Source organism: Canis lupus, chromosome 5, assembly GCF_048164855.1.
Source record: "Canis lupus baileyi chromosome 5, mCanLup2.hap1, whole genome shotgun sequence".
Classification (NCBI taxonomy): domain Eukaryota; kingdom Metazoa; phylum Chordata; class Mammalia; order Carnivora; family Canidae; genus Canis; species Canis lupus.
In genome coordinates, this window is record NC_132842.1 from 19,618,123 (window position 1) to 19,641,622 (window position 23,500).

Below are 23,500 nucleotides of genomic sequence, written 5' to 3' on the forward strand. Positions count from 1 at the left end.
AAACTGTAGAGGCCGAGAAAATTAAGGCCATTCCACCTCAAGTTCAGCGTTAGCACAAGTTCAGCCATCTCAGGCCCCTGTGAATTAGAGCTGAACTTTACCTTACTTCATTTAAGGCCCATATTAGAATGAGAACAGAGCTGAAGCCAGTGGCAGGAGCCCCATATCAGAATGAGAACAGAGCTTAATGCCCTTGAAAGCCCCATATCAGAATGTAAACAGAACTTGAGAAATTCCTCCACCCTTTCTGAAGGTCCCCTAGACCAGCCCATTTTTATAAGCTAAGCTGGAACCCACCTTGGGGTCCAAGTCCCTGCTCCTCTGTGTCGGGTATACTTGGACCCAAGCTCGAGCTTGTTAATAAACCCTCATGTACTTGCATCTGTGTCGGTTCCTTGGTGGTTTCTCGGATTCGCAATCTTGGCCACAACAGAAACAAAGCAAAAATAAGCCAACAGAAAATTGGAAATTTTGAAAGTTGCAAAATGAAACCAACAGTATTATCTGACATCAAGATGGAAATAGGAACAAGAAAATCTTTAGATCATTCCCAAAGCAATAATTTATTAACAGGAAGGGATTGATTTCAAGTTGAAGTAATGAAAAGACTCTCAGGTTATATGGTAATTTAGTTAATGATGAAAATGAAGAGAACTGAATCATATGAACATATTAGAAAAAGATTTGAATTGTTAGCTGATTTGACACAAAATACCAACCTCACCAAACACATCATATGACATTATAAAAATGTCAACAAACTGATTAGTGATTATTACAGATTCAAACTTGTTTATGATTACTCATTATACTTTCATGCACACACATGTGAACTCAAAATAAATGCCCTAATGTATTAGTGCTTGTAGATGAATGAAATTCAAGAGTTTTTTCATATTTTCTCATAATTCTAAAATGTATACATTATCAATAACATGTTATATAGTTAGAACTATAAACTATCAAAGAATTTTTTAAAAATTCTATCATGCTGAAGACTGCATTATCTTTCTATTCTCTCCATAAAAAAATATTGCAAAAACCATTGCCATAAAGGGGGGAGATGGTTAATTTATGTGTCCACTTGTTTGGCCATGGTGCCCAGATAGTTGCTCAAGCATATTCTGGACGTTTCTATGAAGGAGTTATTTTGGATGAGATTAACATTTGAGTCAGTGGACTTTGAGCAAAGCAGATTACCCTCCTTCATGTGGGTGAGGCTTGTCTAATCTGTTGAAGGCCTTTGTATAGAACAAAGCCTGACCTTCCTTGAGTGAGTCTGCCAGCGGACTGCCTCTGGACTCAAACTGCACCTGGGTCTTCAGCCTGTCCACCTAGCCTGTACATTTCGGACTTACCAGACTTCCACAATTGCATGGGCCTTTTCTTTAAGATATCTCTTTCTTGGGTTGCCTGGGTGGCTTCAGCCTTCATGCCTTCAGCTCAGGGCATGATCCTGGGGTCCTGGATTGAGTCCCACATCGGGCTCCCTGCAGGGAGCTTACTTCTCCTTCTGCCTGTGTTTCTGTCCCCCTTCCCTCTGTGTCTCTCATGAATAAAAAAAATAAAATCTTTAAGACAAAATAAATAAAATACAATATATCTTTCTCCATTTAGATAACTAAGTAGATAAAAAGATAAATAGATGGCAGGTAGACAGACAGCCACATCCTTTGGTTCAGTTTCTCTGGGAAACCCTGACAAATACAAGGGACAATCAAAAGAAGTGCTGAATTGTGTCCCCCCACTCCCCCCAAATTCAAATATTGGTGCCCTAACCCCTAGTACCTCAGAATGTGACTGTATTGGAAGACAAGATCCTGAGGGAGGGTACCAAGTTAAAAAACAAGGTCTTTGACGTATGACCTAGTCCAATCTGACTGGTATCTTTATAAGAGGAGGTAGGACAGGGACGTCTGAGTGACTTGGTAGTTGAGCATCTCTGCCTTAGGCTCAGGTCATGATGTCCTGGGATCGAATCCTGCACTGGGGTCCCTACAAGGACCCTGCTTCTCCCTCTGCCCATATCTCTGCCTCTCTCTCTGTGTCTCTCATGAATAAAAAATAAATAAAAATCTTTAAAAATAAAAGAAGAGGTAGTACACACGTGGAGACACCAGGAACCTCTGCACACAGAGCGAAGACATAGGAAGGGGTAGCAAGTAGGCAGTGATCTGCAACCCAGAGAGACAGCATCAGAGGAAGCCACCCTTTGCCAGCACCATGATCTTGGTCTTCCTGCCTCCAGAACTATAAACTGTCAGAAAGCTGAAAGACAATAAACTTCCATGGTTTAAGGCATGGGTCCATGGTATTTTGTGATAGTAGATGCTAGAAAACCAATACAAAGTATATCGGGTAGCTAATAATTAAAAAACAAGCATAATTATCTTGAATTTATGATATTTGCTGTACATGCCAACTTTAAAAAATTGTAATTTCTCACATTTCTTTTTTCACTTTGAATACATTTTCACTTTTCGTACCTGTTTTTTTGTATTATCTTTCTTTAAGAGCCCCACCCTCCAAAGTGAATGCTGCAGACCTGCAAAACCCAGTTCTTGCACTGCTGAAACTGTGTCTGCATCTGTCACTGCTCCATTAATATCTAGACATATTTCAAATTATAATTATGTGAAGTGATGGATATGTTATCTAACCTTAGTCATTACTTTGCAATATACAGATATATCAAATCATTATGTCGCACATCTTAAATTTACACAATGTTATATGTCAACTATATGTCAATAAAGCTGAAATTTTTTTAAGATTTTATTTCTTTGAGAGACAGAGGGAATATGAGCAGTGGGAGAGGCAGAGGCAGAAGCAGACTCCAAACTGAGTGGTGAGCCCGATGCAGGGTTCGATCCCAGGACCGCAGGATCATGACCTGAGCCAAAGGCAGATGCTTAATCATGAATCACCAAGGTATCCCAAGCTAAAAAAATATCGAAGCCTATTTCTACCAGTGTAACCACCCACTGTTATAAAATGATCTGTGTCTAGACCTCCACTAGGCTGTGCACTTTTTATGGACAAGCACTGCTTCTCACCCATATTTGAATCTCCAGGGGGTCACTCAATGCCTGGCACATGTAACTGATGCTCTAGAAACATCTGAAGGATGAAGGAGCAAATATATAACTTGGCACACTAGCAAATACTGAAAAGTAAATTAAGAGTCTGCAAGTCTCTGCAAATATCAATTTTAGCTTTAGAGTTCAAGTTCCAAGCTATTCACATTGTCTGTACTCAACGGGGGGGGGGGGGAGGGGGATATCCTTAAGAATCTTCCAGCTGCTGGATTCTGATCCAAACTTGAAGCAAGTGCAAAGCCACCGAGTAGAGTACTTACACATTTAATCCACCAGATAGAATTTTCTGGTTAAGAAACAAAACTCAATTTCAACAACCCAAACCAAAACTGTTCTCCCCCAACCACAAAATATCCTTGATATTTTAGGAGTATATTTGGATACCTGTGTAGGTATAAATGATTTAACTATTTGATTATATATTTGAGTGGACAATGTGAATGTAAAATATAATGCTCAGCACTCTACCAAATATGGACTGCTTCTTGAAAAGGTAAGACATTTAAGTCTGAGATACATGTTTGAAATCCAAAGTATCTTCTGTGAAGATATGGCTCTGAGTTATAATGAAAGTGACTTCTGTAAAGAATTTTTAAATCATGTTCTCTTATGTATTTCTCCTTATTTTATATTTCCAATTTACTCTTGTATTTTGAGGTAAAAAAATATATATTAGGAAAGGAATATATATATAGAGAATATATATTATACATATGTCATATATTATACTATATATAGTATAACATATATAATATGTATAATATATATTAGTATATGTAGTATATTATATAATAAATACATGTTATATATAACACATAGTACAGTATATATAGTGTATATAATACATACTATATATACTATACATATATTATATATTAATCATAATGTGTTTATAGTATAAAATTAATTATAATAGTAAAATAAAATATATTAATTATAATATAATAAAATAATTTAGTAAAATAATATAATAAAATATGGTATAATAAAATAATTATAATGAAATAAAATTATAGTATATAAGATATATAATAAAATTATATGTATATATAGTACATATATTCTATATATAACATGGTATATATATATAGTATATACTATATATACTATTATATATAGCTCACTAATATTATATATTATATATATATATATATAGTTCACTATTATTATATATAGTTCACTATTCACAGCTGTGATACTACAGCCATCATTCCTGTTGGAACTTCTTCAAATGAAATATGCTTTATCCTTACCAAGAAAATGAAAAACAATATGTTTTCTATTGTTTCAGATGTGAGAGGGAATCCTTTGTGCTCAGCGGGCTGTTCTCGAACTGCCTGTCACTTCCCATTTCTTTCCACCTGTTACTCATCTGATTTGGGGTATTAGAAACTCCATCCTATTCCAACCCAGTGTTCAGTTTATTCATCTTTTTTGAATTACAGACTTACCCAAAAATCTGCTATTTTCTTCCCAGGAAAAAAAGAAAGAAGGCACACACACAAATTGGTACAGCACTTTGCATGCAATTTTTGGACGTTCCTAGATCTCTTAACACCAACCAAGGTGTCCCATCTGGAGACCTCAGGTAAGGAACTCCCGCCCCGGACCAATCCCTTGACAAAGGCAAGGATGAACTGATAGTGTGGCATGTGTATGAGATGCAAAATCTCTAAAGTATTACATAGTGCACAGGAAGCTTTATCTAAGGCAACATTTTTTTTTTTTTTTTTTTTTTTTTATTTATGATAGTCACAGAGAGAGGGAGAGAAAGAGAGACAGGCAGAGGGAGAAGCAGGCTCCATGCACCGGGAGCCCGATGTGGGATTCGATCCCGGGTCTCCAGGATCGCGCCCTGGGCCAAAGGCAGGCGCCAAACCGCTGCGCCACCCAGGGATCCCCTAAGGCAACATTTTTAAGGCAAAAAAGAATTATTAAAGTGAAAAAAAGATATTTAGAAACCTAATTCTCAATAACAGTGCCTTTGTTGAATTCTGACTTGAATCAGTGTTACAGAGGAAGATCTGGGAAAATCATGCAAGTCACTATGAGAAAAAATTCATTTTATACCTGGTGTTTTAGTGACATATCTTTTTTCCAAATAGATGGAGGGTTTAAAGAATTCCTCTTGCTGATCATACTGTTTATTTTCAGAGTAAAGTATCAAGTAAATAGATAAATAAGTCACACTTAAAAGAAATTTTACATTTACCAAGATCACCAAGATACAAATATATTAAAAATAGACCTTGTCTTTGATGTTTATTTCACATTATCTAAGTACATTCAGTTATGCAAATTTACATTTTTATGTCACATCTTTGCGTTCCTGATATACATACATATAACAGGACAAAGAACACATTTGCAAGATTCAGCCTGGAAAACCCTTCTCCGGGCAAACAAGATTCTCAGCTGCCTCATTCTTTCTGCAGGTGTACAAATATAATTCCAAATAACTGAAGTAAAACATCAAAATTGGTAAGAGAAAAAAGTGACTAAATTTTCATGCCCCCTGAGGATATCTGTACTTGATTTTTTCATCAATGGTCTTCTAATTACTGAATTACAAGTCAATAGGTAACATTTCTTTCTTCGGGAGCTCCTTAAACTATTTCAGGAATCTTAGGTATTTGGGGTTCTCCTAATCCACAGGCGGTTGACACTAGCTGCACATCAGTGATGCTTAAATGTTGGCATTCTTGTGCTGTGTATTCACCTAAGATATTTTTTAAAGTGGTAGTCAATATCCTTATTCTTCTTTTGTGAATATACCTTGCCAGGCTAGAAAATGAGCAATTATTTCTTCAATTAGGCAAAGAAAAAGGACAGGTCAGTTCAATACAGTACTAATTTTAAAGGAAACAATCACATTGAATTAAAGACCTTAACATTTTAGTTATCATGTTATAAAATTCAAAAATACCTAAATCACATTATGATACTAGATGCCTGCATGTTCATTCTGTTCAATGTTGCCCACGAGATCTTTTGTGTCACTAGTTCCTGGACTCGATCTGCTGTTAAAATAGAGAGTGTTTTCAAAAGTGTTTTCTTGAGGTAAGTGCACATGTCTTTTCTTATGAAAGAAATATGCAGCGAGGCCAGCACCCGTTATGATTAGGAGGACCACCATCACCACGACTCCTGCCACGCTGGAAGACGGCTTGAAAGGGTCCATCTTCCTTGGGTCAGCTAGAAATAAATAAAACCATGAGGATAAAGGTGGAGGGAGGCAAAAGGTAGAACACTATGGAGAAGAGTACAACTTTCTTTTTTGAAAGGCTAAAATGCATCACTGTCCTTTCATGTCCAATATTCATTGACATTTGTCAGATAGAAATGCAGGGCATGAAAACAAGTCCATGTAAAGGATTATTTTCAATATTAAGATTATTATACAGCTGCAGGAATATTTCATCTATCAATGTTTGTTTTGTTTTTTAAAGTTTTATTGACTTGAGAGAGAGAGTGAGTGTGAGCGAGAGTAGGGGGGGAAAGGGCAGAGAGAATCTCAAACAGACTTTGCACAGAGCACGGAGCCCTGCACAGGGCTCGATCCCACAACTCACGAGATCACAATCCAAACCAAAACCAGGAGTCAGATGCTCAACCAACTGAGCCACCCAGGCACCCCAATTAATCAATGTTTTAAAATATTTACACCTGTTTCAAAACAATTTAAGGCTGTTCACAAATACATCATATGAAGATAAAGAGAATAGTAATTATGATGATTTTTTTAAAAATGCAAGGGAGAAAATTAGGGAAAAGAGAAAACAAGAGTAGTGGGAATCTGAGCTCATGAGTATAACTAGTTAACAAACAGCACCCAGAGGTTAATAAAGAGGTTGAAGACAAACCATAAATCATACTTTGAGTTTTTTTAGCTGCCAACAAAATTGGTGAAATAAGATCAGTTACCTGATTCAAGTTGTCTATAAAAAAAAATTTAAGCTATTGCTTTTAAAAAAGGTAAAAAACCCACAAGGATTCCTGAGAGAAATCTCTCTCGGGGTTTTCACAAGGCACCTCTGTAATGCAGCAATGTCTTCAATAATATCTATGGTAAAAACACCAATCCAGTGCTTGATTTGGCCCCACATATACTAAAAACACCAACCTGACTCTAAGGTCTGCTTTCCTAGAGCATCATTCAAGCAAGACTGATGACGCAATGGCAAAGGCTAAAGTAGCCCAAGCAATTCTACTGAGCATACAGGGGGTGTAGGAAGGGATCATTATGGTTTTTTAAATGAGCAAACCATATTGATATATTACTAACAGAGAACTTAAAATTTCATATTGGTCTTACCTTTTGTTGCAATTAATGTGTGAGTAGGCTCAGCATCAATAACTGTGAAATAAAAAAAATAATTAAATACTTACAAAAACCCATAATAATTGCATGCAGATAGTGACTATTATGTGGTTCACAAATACATGAAATCCTCCATATTTGGTTCATGATGGATGGTATGATATATATGTATAGATAATAAATGATACATAAATAGAATCTACGAGACATATATACATATATATGTATCATCTATCTATCCATCCGTCCATCTGTCCATCCATCCATCCACGCATGCTGCATCAGAATCCTAGAGCTATAGGAGTTTAAATACAATGAAAATTCTGAAAATATAATCCACTGAGTTGCATTTGACCCACTGATACTGACCCTCAAAATTTATCCAATCTATCCAAAAATAATGTATTCTAATCTAGCTGTTTTTGAAGCCTAAAGTACCATAAGGCATTGGGATGAAAAGTAAAATAAGATTCTAACTCTGCACCAAAGTGTCTCAAACAGAGTTTTAAAAGCCTGAAGAACTACACAATTCCAAAATAATAAAATCTACTGAGGATAGACTCTTAATTTATCTAACTCACTTATTTAAATCTATTATCTAATTAATAATTTCATCTTTTGGGAAGGATACTGTGTGAAGTGGAATGGCATAAAAATAGTCTTAACGTCTAGACAGTACCACATCACGGGTATGTAACACTATTAATTCCCCCAATCCCTGTCCTTACATGGTCTGCCACCTAATCTCAGAAGGAGATTTAATTGGTCTTACATGATTTATTCTATACTAAGTTCTGATTCCTCTGCAGAACCCTAATCCCTTCTGGTTTAGTGGAGATGACTATTTTAACCCCTTTTCCTTTTATGCTGTAAGACTTTTAAGCTGGTTCTCCAAACTGCCTGGAACTCCACAGTCTATATGCATGGGCATCCCCTCCCAAATGTACTGATAGACCAAAATCATTACATCAGCTAAGAAGACAGAGTATGCTCACTTGGAGCTGCAGCCAACAGCTGATCACTAGGGCAGATTGGATTTTTCACTTACAAAAGGGGAAAGTTTGCAAAAGACCTATAATTGTATTATAATCCCACACATGACCCCCTAATATCTGAAAGAAATGCTGGCCTGTGAACATGTGTACTGCAAGGAAAATTCTTACTGACTTTTTGGTCTTTTACAAATATATCCTTTGTAGGAAGAACAGTGAATGTTATTCCAAAATCCAGAAGATGCAGACAAAGCCACACAATCATTTCGTTCACCAGAGGGATCTCCTGTGTTCCAGTTGACAAAGGAGACTGGATTGTTGTTTATCCAAAGCCACATTCCTGATGATCAAATAAAGTCAATAAACACAGAAGTTAAAAGTCACTCTAAAATAAATTCAGCCTATTCATGCAAAATTTCTATGCATCTTGTATCATATTATAATCAATAGTTGTTTACAACTAGACTTTTAGTATGCAAGAGCATAATAATGACCAGTTGCTACAGAGAAAACAACAAAAAAGAATATGTTTCTCACATAGCTTTAGTTGAAAATGTATTCCCACTTAGAACAAATAGATATGCTTTATCCTTCCCTAATTTTTTTTTCTGGCAAAAGATAGAAACTATTTTTTCAAGCTTCTTAAACTACCTTAGCTATGGAAAACACTCTTTTAACCAACAACTTTCAAGATAGCGTAACATGTGAGTCATTTAAAATTTCAGTTCTTATTTTAAATGAAAATATAAGTTTGAATTTTCAAACTCTTCACAAATCAATCATTATTTAAGGCAAGACTTTCTGGAACAGAAAACTGTTTTGCACAGAACATTTTGAAATATTTGTTATTAAATTATTGTTCTGCAAAGTCACCTTCAACATTTCTGAACAATCCTATCCAAAAGTTGGTTTTGCTTTGAAGTGGCTCTACTCGATAGGACAGAAAACTTGATTCAGCAGCACTTTCAATGGAAACCAAAGAGGAACCTGTAAAGTATAAAAAAAACAATGTGATGGAACTGCATTTAAGGAACGAAAAATATTTTTATAAGGACAGTATTGATAGTAACTAGAGCAACAAAAATCACCCCAACATCTCCACTTAAGGGGAAGGATTTCAAAGAGTGGACATTTGACTTCTCAAAATTTCAGTTTCCCTTCTGAAAATCTGATTTTCAGGGTGTGCCTGGCTGGCTCGGTTGGTTAAGTGTCTGACCCATGGCTGCAGCTCAGGTCATGATCTCAGGGTCGTGAGATTGAGCCCTGCACTGGGCTCCACGCTGCATATGGAGCCTGCTTAAGATTCTCTCTTAAAAAAAATGTTTTTTTTTTAAGCATAATTTTTGTACAAGCATTGAATGAGTTGTGGCAGGATATGCAAAGACCAGTAGGACAATGTGTCTTTTCTTTTTTTTTTTTCTTTCTGAAAACTGTTTTAATGTTTCATAGGCACTTCAAGCTCCACATGTACAAAAGGAAATGCATAACATTTTTGTCTAGAAATCTTATTTCTCTGTAGCTGTTTGCATGTTAGCGAGCAGCAGCATCTTCCCACTTGCTCAAGCCTGAACGTGAGAGTCATTCTTGATTTCCACCTTTTCTGTTGCCTGTGCCTAAATTCTGTTGATTTTACTATTTAAATATTTGTCACATCTGCCTGCTTCTCTTTGTTTCTATTACTTCTACCTTAAGAATGGCCACTAGCATCTCATACTCAAATTATGGCCAGGACTTTTGGGGTAGACATAATCTAAGATGGCTCACTTTGATCCTTGCCTCCTAATATTTACACATTTATGTAACATGCCTCCTCTTGAGTGTGGGTTTGGGTATAGTGACAGGTGTGTGAGTGATTTCTTTTATTTGAATATATCTGACACACAATGTTTCATTAGCTTCAGGCATACAACTTAGTGACCTGACAAGTTTACACATTAATTACGCTATGTTCACCACAAGTGTAGTTCCCATCTGTCCCATCACATCACTATTATAATACCACTGCATTCCTTATGCTCTGCTTTTATTTCCTTTACTTCCTCATTCCATAACTGGAAGCCTGTATCTCTCCCTTCCCCCACCTCACCCACTTTGCCCAAACCTCTACATCCCCTTCCCTTTGGCAACCATCAGTTTGTTCTTTGTATGTAGAGATCTGATTTTGAGTTTTGTTTGTTTATTCTTTTTTATATTCTATTTATGAGTGGACTCATACAGTATTTTTAGGCTTATTTCACTTGCAAAATACCCTCTAGGCTACGCATGTTCTCTCAGAAAAAGCACAAACTTATCCTTTTTATGGCTGTGTAATATTCCATGTTTTCCTTATCCATTCATCTACTGATGTACCCTTAGTTGCTTCCATGTCTTAGCTATTATAAATAATGCTGCCATAAACAGTGGGGTGTGTATATCTTTTTGAGATGGTGTTTTTGTTTTCTCTGGGTAAATACCCAATAGTGGAATTATTAGATAATATGATAGTTCTATTTTTAATTTTTGATACATTTCCATACTGTTTTCCATGGTGGCTGTATCAATTTACATTCCCACTAACAGTGCATTAGGGTTGCTTTTTGGCAACACCTTGCCAACACTTATTATTTATTTTCTTTTTTGATTTTAGCCATTCTGACAGGTGTGAGGTGATACCTCATTGTGGCTTTGATTTTTATTTCCCCAATAGTTAGTGATGTTAAGCATCTTTTCACATGTCTGTTGGCCATTTGGATGTCTTCTTTGGAAAAATGTCTATTCAGGTCATCACAGAGTATGTCCTAACAAGGTTATGTTATCTACACTATACTATCAGGAGATAGATGGATGTATTACAAGAGAAAATAAATACAATATGTAATTGACATGTCAAATAAGGAGATTTGTTTTAGGTGGAACAACTAAAGGGGAACATGGAGAAAACAGAATTTAAGATATTAAGAAGCATAGGATTTCAAGTGGAAAGAATAAAAAATAATTCCAAGAAGAGAAGGAATAAGAGAAGAGACAGAGAGAGGGGAGAATAGAGCTTCTTTAAGAACATGGCATGCAGATACATGGATTCCTCCATATCTGTTTTATGATGATATGATACAGACAAATGATGGAAAGATAGATCTGACTATTGCAAGGAACTTAGAGTGTTAAAAGATGTCTGTTTGGCTGGACTAATCTGGTTAACAGGTGAAAAAGGCTTGAGTTAGGCCTCATTGTAGATGGAAAGAGATTGGTATTCAGGGTAGTGATAAAGAACACTTAGTTTTTTTTTAGGCAGCAGAATTAATTATTAATCCTGTTGTTAGGTATAGGACCGTACAGAGTAAAAAGAGAGAGGAAAACTGAAAGCCTGGTTAGATTACTATGGCATCAACATCTCACATTACATTAGGGTTGACTCAGTGTCAGCATTAGAGTTTATAGTAAAATATATAGCTTTATAATAATAACAACTAATATATTTTAAGCACTTCATGCCAGACATTTCACATTGGGCTTTACAAGAATGATCTCACTAGGAATTTACAACCAAAAAAAAAAAAAAAAAAAAAAAAAAAAAAGGAATTTACAACCACCTTTTTAAATGAACGCTACTGTTACCCTACTTTATAGATAAGGAATGAAAATTACAGAAGGTAAGTAATTGGTCAAGATCCCAATGATAGTAGTGAGCTGAGTCATAGCATGATCCAGGCATTCTGAATCTCAAACCCTACACTTAACCATGTGCCTGCATCCCATGTTACTGCGTCCTGGTTGATCCTCTTGATTATTGCTTTTATTGTATAATTTTATGTTCCATTGTTTAATATATTTCAGAGATAATAATCATTTCAAAATATCTGTGACATGCTTTGATATATGAGAATCATTTATTTTATTTACAGGAAAACATAGTCACCTAAAATTGAAAAAAATGTTTCCCATATTCATTGCAAGTTTTTTTAAAAAAAACACTTAGCAACATGAAGGAAAAAAAAATTTAATTAAAAAGTTCCAAAGCAGACTTCGGTGACACCATAAAGAATGGCAGAGTAACTATCCATCAAAATCCTCTCCTCTACAAAAGTGGTAAGAACCCTGAAAAATTTCAGACCCCTAAAAATTAAGCAACAGTTGTAACAATACAGGAGGTATTTATATAAAAAATATTCAATCTTTGGATGAAGTGTGAGATTCATGGTGTTTAACTTGTTCTAATTTCATTGCCTTATCTTCAGGTTTCTGTTTACCTTAAAAACAATTGGCACCCAAATCACAGTGAAAACCAGCAGCCCAGAAGCCATTGGAATAGTCAGAATGGGGTTGGAGCATTTTCAAAGTCTCAATTCAAAAAATTTCCATTATTTTATCTCTCTGACAGTTCTGTGGAAAGTCTCACTTGCAGAGCTTGGCTTTGCTTGTCCTAATTCAAAACCCAACAGTGTAAACAGCCTTCTTCCTGAGGGAATTTTTCAAAAACTGGCAACTGTCTAACATCATAGACACCTGAGGCAGGGATCACAGTTGAGGAAAAGAGGATAACAAAGAATAAAAGCATAAAAGGAAAAATGGGAATAAAATGACCATATTGAGCTCCAAAAAACTTTGATCCATTCTAGGGAATCTAGAAGGCCACAGACATGCACTAGAGTGTGTACACACCCAGGACTACATGCCTGCTTATGAAAAATTTGAGGGATTCCCAAGCTCTCACCCCTGGCTGACCTTGAGGGTCTGCACAAACAGGAAGTGAGGACTAAGACAGAGTTGTAAGCTAGCTGAATGAGTGTAGAAGGCAGTATTTTCAGGCAGAGTCCCTTAGGAAAATCTGGGAAACATATCGGTTTTAAGAATTTAAGAAATCTGTTCCCAATCATTAGCTGACCACTAAACTAGCTAAGCAGTGACTACAGTGACTACCCATGAAAAAGAATACAATCTTTACAGAATTAATGATAGAAAATCACTAAACCAGAAAAAAAAAAAGAAAACAGCAACAACAGCATACTCTGGAATGGAAAGAATCTCATCTCCAGAGTTGCCCATATTATTTAAAATGTCTAGTTTTCAACAAAAAATTACAGGAAATGCAAAAAAAAACCCCCAAAAAACAAAAAACAAAAAACAAAAAACCCAAGAAATTATGGGCCATACCCAAGGAAAAAAGCAGTCAATATCAACGGTTTCTGAGAAAGCCACACCTTCAGTTTACCAAAGACTGAATCAGCTATGTTAAAGAAATGAAGGAAAATGTGTAAAAAATGAACAAAAAAGTATGAGATAATGTCTCACCAAATGGAATATTAAGAGAGAGAGAGATAGAAATTATTTCTTAAAATTCAGGAGATGAAAATTATAACAATTGAAAGGAAAAATTTACTAGAGTAGCCTAACAGCAGCTTTGGTTAAGCAAAAGAAATAACCAAAAACCATGGAAATAGGTAAATTGAAATTATCCAGTCTGAATGATGGGGGAAAAAAAGAAAAACTTACAGAGCCTCAAAGATTTGTGGGACATAATCAGGTGTATCAAAATATACATAATGGGTGTCTGAGAAGGAGAAGAAAAAGAAAGAAGCAAAAAGAATACTTGAAGAAATAATGGCCAAAAATTCTGAAATTTGATGAAAACCATTAATGCATACATCTAGGAAATTCCACATCTATTTAAGCTCCAAGTGGGATAATTGCAAGGAAATTCATATTGCAAACTGTCAAGATAGAGATTCTTAAAATCAGCAAGAGAGAAGTGACTCATTGTGCACAAGAGATCCTCAAAAAAAACTGGCACTGATTCCTCAACAGAAACCATGGAGGCTAGAGGGCGATGCATAAGATACTCAAAAGGCTGAAAGGAAACAATTATTGACCAACAACTTTCTATCCAGCAAAACTATCCTTCAAAAATGAGGGGAAAATTAAGACATTTCCAGATACAAAAAAAAAAATGGAGAGAAATTATCACGAGCAGATTTACTCTACAAGAAATACTAAAGAGAGTTCTTAAGGCTGAAATGAGAAGATACTTGACAGAAACTCAAATCCACATGAAGATATAAAAAGCACTAGTAAAGGCACCTATGTAAGTAAGAATATGACATATTAATTTATTTATTGTTTATAACTCATTTTTAAAATCTTACATGATATAAAGACAACTACATAAAGTTAATAATTATAAATCTGTATTGATGGGCATACAATATATAAAATACGTTTGTATGACAATAGTAACAAAGCATTGTGGAGGGAATAGACTTATATAAGTGCAAAAATTTTATGTATTATTAAAATTACATTTATATTAATCTGAACTAGATTGTTGCATATTCAAGTGGTAATTATCAGCCCCAGGTCCACCATTAAGGAAATAAACTATATATATAGTAAATAATTAATAAGAAAATTTAAATGGTATACTACAGAGCATGAAAATAGAGAAATGCTGGCAAAAGGGTAAAATGTTTCACTTATAAGATAAATAAAGTTTTGGGATAGAAATGGATAACATAGTGACTACAGCTAATAATGCTGTATTGTATAATTGAGATTTACCAAGAGAGTAGAAGTTAACTGTTCTTACCAGGAAAGAAAAAAAAAAAGTAAATATGTGATATGATGGATGTGTTAATTAACTTGATGGTGACAATCCCCTCACAATATACACCTATATCAAATCATCATGTTGTAATGATGTAAATCATCATGTTGTACACTAAATATGTGATATGATGGATATGTTAATTAACTTGATGGTGATAATCCCTTCACAATGTACACCTGTATCAAATCATGTTGTAAATGATATAAACATCATGCTGTACACCTTAAATGTCTCATAATTTACTATATTAATTATACCTCAATAAAGCTAAAGAAAAAAAAAACCTAATAGGAAAAAAAACAAAATCCAAGGTTGACTTTTGAATGACTTCTAGGAAATGAGAATAAAGCTCTTGTATGAATATATATATATCACTATTGGATAAAGAACAATGACATACAACATAATCAAAATTTAAAAAAGAATAATTCAACAGTTTTTCAAAAAGTAGGATTTAATTAAGTATTTTTAAATGCAATCTGAAAAATTAATTTTAACATTTTTATTTTGGGAGGAAAATTATCCATCTCTGTCATGTCTTTTTGAGTTTTGTTTTGTCTTTCTTCACATATAAAATAATCAGAACTAAAGGCTTTTCTATTAATGGTAAAGCAAATGACTCTTAGGCATTTGTCGAACCTGAGCTTATAGTGATAAGAGCTGAACACAACACTCTACAACTGAGAATGACAATCCCAACAATTGAGAATATTAGGACAGAAAGTAAGGAAGACTTATCCAGCAGATGATTACTTTCTACTGTAATTCTTTAAAATTTTGAGTCCATGATGTTATAAATTATATTTGTGTGGGACATGATGTTGACTATTCATTCTGTTATAAAATACAGAGAAAAATAAACAGGTATTTTTGCATTCCATATGATTTAAATGTACAGTGTTGTTCATATCATGGTAGTCCAGAATAGGTGATTATGGGATTTTTTAGAGTAAATGTGACACTTACCCATTCGGAGGCATTCCAGAGACGCTTGACCCCAGTTTCTTGTAAATGAAGATTCAATATAGTAGCAGTGACCGTGGAAAGGAATCCATGCTGTGTGCTCGGACTCTGGGCATCTGCCAGGCAGTTGTGGGGGTTCAGTGGCAGGGATTTCTGTTAATAAAATGACTTATAATAAAATAAAACCTGAGGTTTCTATATTAGCAGCTAAGAAAAATTTCATCGCCAATCATTATTTGTAAAAAGTTCTAATGGTAATCATTTGGATCTGCCATTTTTTGTTATTGGGTGTTCTTTTTACTTTATCTTTTTGTTTTCATTTTAAATATATTTCAATAGACTGTATTCTGGTAGAGTAGAAATCACAGTCATAATGAAGAAGGCAGATCTATAAATACTTACAAAGATGTTACGTTTCTTAAAAAGTCACCTAAATATAATTTGCAAAGCGTGTCCCCCTTCAAGACACTCTTTTCTGGAACCCTAACCCCTATTAATGCTTGTTAGCTATGACTGATGTCTGTGATATAACGAAATGTGACCATGAAAATTCTAGAACTTTATCCCTGTCCACTTCTAAGACTGTATTCTAAGAAAGCTAAAGCCATAAATCACTGATTCTGTTTAATCTATATGGATTCTGATAAAACTATTTTGATATAGTTGTGCTGTCAACATAAAAAGTCATCATAATTTCCTGACAAATCTGACATCAGAGATTCAGAGGATAATCTCAACAATAAAAATTCAAAAATCTACAAAGTGCAAAGAAACTCTAGCAATGAAGAAAATCTTCGACCTCCATTATTTGCCTCTTTATATATTTGTTTATTACCAAATCAGCCTTTCATTAGGTGAAGGGATATGTTCTGTTATCTTACTCTTAAGATACCTAAGACATGTTACGGTTTAATAATGTCAATAATGGTGTATATTAGCTCATTGAGAAAATATCAGATCCCTTGATTGGCTTTGTGTATTTGATTACCATCTGATCTTTTGCAGAGAAAATAAAAACTTTCATTGCAATACGCTGTCTTCCAGTGACCATCAATATCCAGATAAACACATGCTGATTTCAATTTGGGCTCATCAGCAGCCCAATTGGTGTATCTCATCCTCCATTTATCTGTCCAAGCATACTCATTATTGGTCTGCAAAGACAAAAAAAAAAAATTAACATGGAGTCTTGTTTATTTAGAAAACACCAAAAGAACCAAGTGAGGAGTAGAAGTATATTTAAGACTGTGATTTGACAAATCTTCAACATTTGAGAACAAAAAGGACATTATAAATCATTTCTACCAACTTAAATTCAGTTTAATGTCACCTTTCTTTTATAAAGACCCTTGGACTTCTCCATAAAGACATCCTTGAAAGATAATTTGTAAAACATAGACTTAAAAAAACCCTTATGCTGGGGCAGCTGGGTAGCTCAGTGGTTGAGTGTCTGCCTTTGGCTCGGGTCGTGGTCCTGGGGTCCTGGAATTGAGTCTCACATCAGGCTCCTCATGGGAGCCAGCTTCTCCCTCTGCCTATGTCTCTGCTTCTCTCTCTGTCTCTCTCATGAATAAATAAAATCTTATAAAAAATAAAAATAATTATAAATGTCGGTATAGTGGAAATGTTGTTTAATCATTCTAAAAATAAATAAAAGCCTATTTCAAACTCATGAGAGAATTGTGACCATGCCTATAAGAAGAAAATGAGTGAACTATCAAGCAAATTAATTACTAAAATTAGAGTCAACATAGACATAAAAATGTCCTGCCTAAGCTTAATCACAGAAATAATTATGGAACTACTTACTTTTAAATATTCAGTTCCCTACTTAGGAAGTTCTCTGCCCATAAAGTGTACATTTTGATCTCTGTAGCACAGCATTAGAAGCTCTATCAAATCTGACATCAACCTACTTTCCAGTTTTATCTCCTTCTGTCCATTTCTCTCATCTTAGTACTCCTTATGTTCCACCATCCCAGACCATATCTATAAAGTCCACTTTCCCTAAGAAGCCTTCTTGGCCCTCTTTTCTGACTCAACCAATCCCTTTCCTCTCCTCTTTAAGCACTTTTATAGACTTCTCTTCAACCTTCCTGATCTTGTCTCTCTTAGTTACTTGTAGAAATCTCTATTTCTTCTACTAGGAAGTTTGCTGGCTGACTAGATAAGTGGATGGAGGATGGATGGGTCACAGACCATCAGAGAAGGCTCATTTTAAGAATATTTTGGCAACTCCATCACCACTCTTAGTTCTGTGACCCCACCCCCACCCCAGTTCTCTGCTAACCTGCCTTTTTCTTTTATGGAACACAGAGAATTGACTGCAGTGAAATTCTTCACATAACTTTAGGACTGATAACTCTAGAATGGCTTGCCACAGAAAATAAAAAGTATCCTCATCATCTAGGAACTATGCCTCTGATCTGGTTTCTTAATTTCCATGGCACAGCTATAATTATGACACTAGAGAGAAACAAGTTAATAAAAAAGGCTTAGATGTAGAATCTAAGTTTAACATTCAAAAGCAGAATTAAAGTTAATATAAGTTATATAAATCTTAGTTTGATTTCTGACACATATCACTAGCTTGCTAGATCCTTGAAGGCATTGGATCCTGCAAGACTGGATCTAATTCACATTAGCATCACTCACATTGCCTGGCTCAGCGTCTTGCAGTTATATGTAAGACATAAATAAAGAAATAAAACTTATTTTAATTGATTAATATAATTAATTTAAATTTAAATACATTTTATAGTATATAATTTGATTTATTTAATAAATTGATTTAAATTAAGTTTATTTAAAATAGATTCATGTAAAAGATTTTATGTAAATATTCAACGGAATGAACAGAAAGAGAATCATGCTTAATCACAATTTATCAATCATGTCAAGTCACACATGTTTCCAGTATCTTACCAAGTTACTGTTCAGGGCGATCCACACAGGTTCATTAAATCTTTGCATTTGCATCCATACAAATGCATTGCTATAGGGATCTAGAATGCTAGCAATAAGGGAAGTGTGAAGCTTGCAATACTTCTCTGCTTCATGCCACTCTAACTTTAATCTCACGAGTGAATAATTACTTTCCCCATATTTAATAAAGCCATCTGTTGGAATTGTTGTTGGAGAATTAGGCAAGGAAGAGTCTGGAATAAAAGATTTGTTTTTATTAGCATTATCAATGAACATTACTTTGAGTGTTAATGGTACATTATATCTATTACCATATCTCATATATTATAAAAATAATAAGGGTAGCATAAATCTAAACCATCAGGTGCTAAAAATATTTCCATGAGTCATTTCATACCAAACACCAAAAAAAGCTCTGTTTTTTTAACCAGTATGTCTGGTTGAATGAAATAATTTCCAAACTGTATTTAGATCATCAATATAGATATGTAATCATGTTTCTAAACTATATAAAAAAAAAAAACCCAAAAGGCTTGCAAATTCAATGAGATCTAGTATCTGAATGAAAGAAACAACACAGTTTAATTCCATCAATTAAAAATATCTATCATCCTGTCATTACTAATCTTTAGTTTTACCATCTTGGGCATATTTCAAGGTTATCAACCATCTTCTTCCCCCTCCTCCATCTGTTGCACCCAATGCATGAATTTGCATCTATTTGTATCTATTTGACTCAACCTGTTCATAAAGTACCTTGAAGAGACTGCTTTAAGTTCTGGCATGAGGCCAGATACCAGCCCTGGATTCATTCAACCTTTATTCCAGCATAAGTCTTTTCTCCTACTGATGATTGTCAATGCCTTTCATCCTGTACCCTCATATCTCAACCAAACTGACTCAGGGACCAGAGTCACTTTGACTTTCTGAACTCTTCCTCAGTCTTCTAGCATGGGTTTCTAAAGGCTGTTTGGGCCCACCCATTCTTTGTGACACTGTCAAGACCCCCCCCCCCAAAAAAAGACCTTCTTTCTGGGCCCCTTAATAGATGGCCTAGGGTGAGAGGTTAGCAAATGACAACCATAAGGTGAAATCTGTTGTCTGTTTTTGTAGCCAATGAGCCAAGAATGGCTGGACAAAAAAAAAAAAAAAAATTCAAAGAAGATTTTGTGACATGTCAACATTGTATGAAATTCAAATTTGTGTCCATAAATTGAGTTTTATTGGAACACAGCCACGGTCACTTATTTAATGTTGTCTGTGATTGCCTAGTATCACAGCAGAGTTGAGTAGTTGCAACAGAGAATGTACATTTACAGCCTAAAATATTTATAATGTGTCTCTCTACAAAAAAAAAAAAAAAAAAAAAAAAAAAAAATTTGCCAATCCCTAGTCTAGGATTCTAGATGTCCTTGCCTACCAATTTTGTCTTGGCTAATTCTCAGACATGCTCCACTATATACGGACCTAATCTACCATCTGCCTTGTTCTGTCACTGTACAATGCCAAACCTGGTTTTGATTATGCCTAGTATGGTAATGACTTTATTTTGGCCGGGGCAGCTTCCCCTTTCTTTTGCTGTTGCTGCCACCTTGTGTTGGTAGAAGAATATCATTAAACCAAGAGACCCAGACCAGCACCCTTCCAATGGTACAGCCTGTAGAGACTGAATAACCACCATTTCCCAGCTTGGGGAGCTCTGAATTTGTCTTAATACCACTGGAAAATTTGGGGAGCACTAAAAGTGGCAGAGGAGGCTTGACGTAAAGCTTAAAAGTTTCTTGGAAGGCTATATGCAATTAGGAAACAGCTCATCTGTCCAATTTGCTTGTTTATTAAAACATTCATAAACCAATTATAATGAAAAACTAAACTAAAATACTGGGAGGTTTTTTTCAGGTGGTTTGATCATGGGTACTTTTTTCCTTCGTGCTTTTCTGCACTTTCAGAAATGTCAACAAAGAACAGGTGTTATATATTTTTTAAATGATGGGTTTTATATTCATTGATATGAATAAAAACATGAATGAGTATGTGAATATGGTTACCAATATTTATTTTTTAATAAGTTTTGATGAGTGGCAAATTTCTATCACTTATGGTAAGAGAAAGATTTTCAAAAAGCTTGTAAGTCACTATTCAGTCCTGGAAGGATACTTCTTCCTTTCCTCAAAACAGAGGCACAGATGGCATGTTTGGCATTTCTGGTGGCCTGAGATTCTGGTGCCATAGGACATAGCATAGAGGGAGAAGCAACACGTCCTGTACATAAATTAATGAATTAATGAAATTAATTCTGAATTAATGAAAGTTTAGAATTTCTACAGTACTTTTTAATCATCCAAAAATATCTTGTGATTTCCACTCATTGTTATGAGTTGACTTAGTTCCCTGACTCCCACGAGAATATAGAAAAATCAGTTTGATGCAGAAGAACAAGTACCTTCCAATTCCCACTCTAAGAACTGTGCTCAGGATGAGAGAAGCCCACCCCACCCTACCTCCTCCTCTCTAAACCACCTTTTAATTTCTGGCTCTTTTTGTACAGGAAGACATTTGTATTCTTCTTTCACTGGAGGCTAAAGTACAAACATAATCTTGACTCAGTAACTATGCACATTTTCTGTTTTATTTTTCTGTAACTATAGGGCTTCCCTAAGATACGAAAGAAACATAAATCAGATATCTAGGGATACAGAGTTGGCTTAGTCAGTAGAACATGCAGTTCTTGATCTCTGGGTTGTGAATTCGAGCCCCGATGTTGGGTAGAGAGATGACCTAAAATCTTAAAAAAAAAAAAAAAGATATCTACATTTTTAAAGGCAGAGAGTACAGAACCAATGGAGCATATATAATGTTCTGTGCCAATGGTTCTCAAATTATGCAAGCAGAACTGTAATATTCTTACTGTGACATTTTTTAAATGGTGTACCATCCTAAACTTCTAATGAGGCTAGAAAAAGTTCCAACCTCAAGTGTAAACTGCACAAAATGTTTGTAACGGATGAGGCGGTACACCCAGGACAAGGTCATAGGTGTCGCCCTTTTTTCTGTTATAGACACACATGGAATGAGGTGAGAAACAATGTGCAAGGCAATGGCCATTCTTTAAATAAAACTTTATGTTTTTAGAGCAGTTCAAGGTCTACAGCAAAATTGAGAAGGTCGTTTTTTTAGACTGTTAAATAACCTCAGCTCTTTGGGACGGCGAGGTTCAGTACAGCTTACCAGGAAGTGTCTGGCAAATGTAGCCCCGCTTGCTGTCACACGTGTCATCCATCCATTTTCCTGCATCTCTTGACTTCCCTCCAATAATAACAACACAGTCAGCCTGTACATTTGTGGAGAAAGGGCGGGGGGAGCAGCGTGAATCAACAATTGTTTAAATAAATTAATAAGCCAAAAAAAAAATCCCTCATTCCCAACCACCAAATTTAAAGACATCATCCTAATTCATTGACAGTTCTGGCCAATTCACCCTTACTTTCCACGCAACTGCTCACACTTTCTATGTGGATCTCTCACAATGAACTCTTGCTATTGTTTTTAAAGATTTTATTTATTTATTTGAGAGAGAAAAAGAGAGTGAGGGAGCATAAGCCACAGGGAAAGGCATAGGAGAGGGAAAAGCAGTCTCCCCACTGAGCAAGGACCCCTATGTGGGGGCTCAATCCCAGGACCCTGAGATCATGACCTGAGCCAAAGGCAGATGCTTAACTGACTGAGCCACCCAGGCACCCCTGAACTCTTGCTGTTCTTAATCAAAAGTCAGATAGATTTGGATAATTTTAGAGACAGGTTGGAGAAACTTTGCCATCAGAAATTACATTAATCCCTATCAAAATTTAGCAATCAAATGTTAGAATACAATGTCTTCTCCATCTTAATTCTCATGATTCAAACCCCCAAACAGGTATCCTACTGTTAAAGGGAAATAAATATAATCTATATTTTTTATTGCTAATTTAATTCATAAAATATCATTATGGATTCAGACCAAATTGTTGGCATGTAGCTAGAAAGCTTCCCATCTTATTTGCAATCTTACAGGGAAGTATGCCAGGCTGCAAAGAGTTTTCTATTTTTTGTTGTGAATATGTTTGCAATATCAAGCTTCCATAGGATAGTCTGAGCCAAAGCAAATAAAAAAGTCATAAGATCTGCACCTGCCAAAGTTTTCATCCAGTGTTTCAGATGAAGATTTTGATTTATTACATGTTGGGCTTCTTTAACCTATCAGTTCTAATAATTATATTTCACACCTATAATATCTGGCATTGTTCTAAGTACCATCTATGTATTAATTCCTATAAACTCACATCCATCCGATGTGGTTGGTATTATGAGTATGCCCATTTCATAGCTGAGAGCTCTGAGGCACAGGTTAATAGAGGCACAGGTTAACTTGCCCAAGGTTGTACAGCTAATAAATAATAGCTAGGATTCAAACTCCAGGCATTCAAGCTCCTAGCACAGGCCTTAGTCACTGCACTACCCAGCTTCTCAACAAGTGAGGAATGCAAAGCATGCTATGAGCAGGAGTGGCCCCCCAGGAAGGGTTTCTTGTTGATAAAGAGCCACAAAGGAAGGAAGATTGGGTGTTTTCTTGACTGGATAGAAC

At 35.3% G+C, this 23,500-nt stretch overlaps 1 protein-coding gene across 4 annotated transcripts in view; it reads right to left on the reverse strand.

Moving 5' to 3' along the window:
• Positions 1-5,334: 5,334 nt before the first annotated feature.
• MRC1 (mannose receptor C-type 1) overlaps positions 5,335-23,500 on the reverse strand; it is a 95,353-nt gene continuing 77,187 nt past the window's right edge. For all 4 annotated transcript variants that reach the window (XM_072825650.1, XM_072825649.1, XM_072825648.1 and 1 more), the window contains 8 exons: positions 22,108-22,210; positions 18,880-19,112; positions 16,943-17,108; positions 15,958-16,107; positions 9,285-9,398; positions 8,587-8,751; positions 7,414-7,455; positions 5,335-6,293 (listed from right to left, as the gene is read on the reverse strand). In XM_072825650.1, coding sequence (XP_072681751.1) covers positions 6,043-6,293; positions 7,414-7,455; positions 8,587-8,751; positions 9,285-9,398; positions 15,958-16,107; positions 16,943-17,108; positions 18,880-19,112; positions 22,108-22,210 — 1,224 coding nt within the window. In that variant the 3' untranslated portion in view covers positions 5,335-6,042. The remainder of the gene's footprint in view (positions 6,294-7,413; positions 7,456-8,586; positions 8,752-9,284; positions 9,399-15,957; positions 16,108-16,942; positions 17,109-18,879; positions 19,113-22,107; positions 22,211-23,500) is intronic.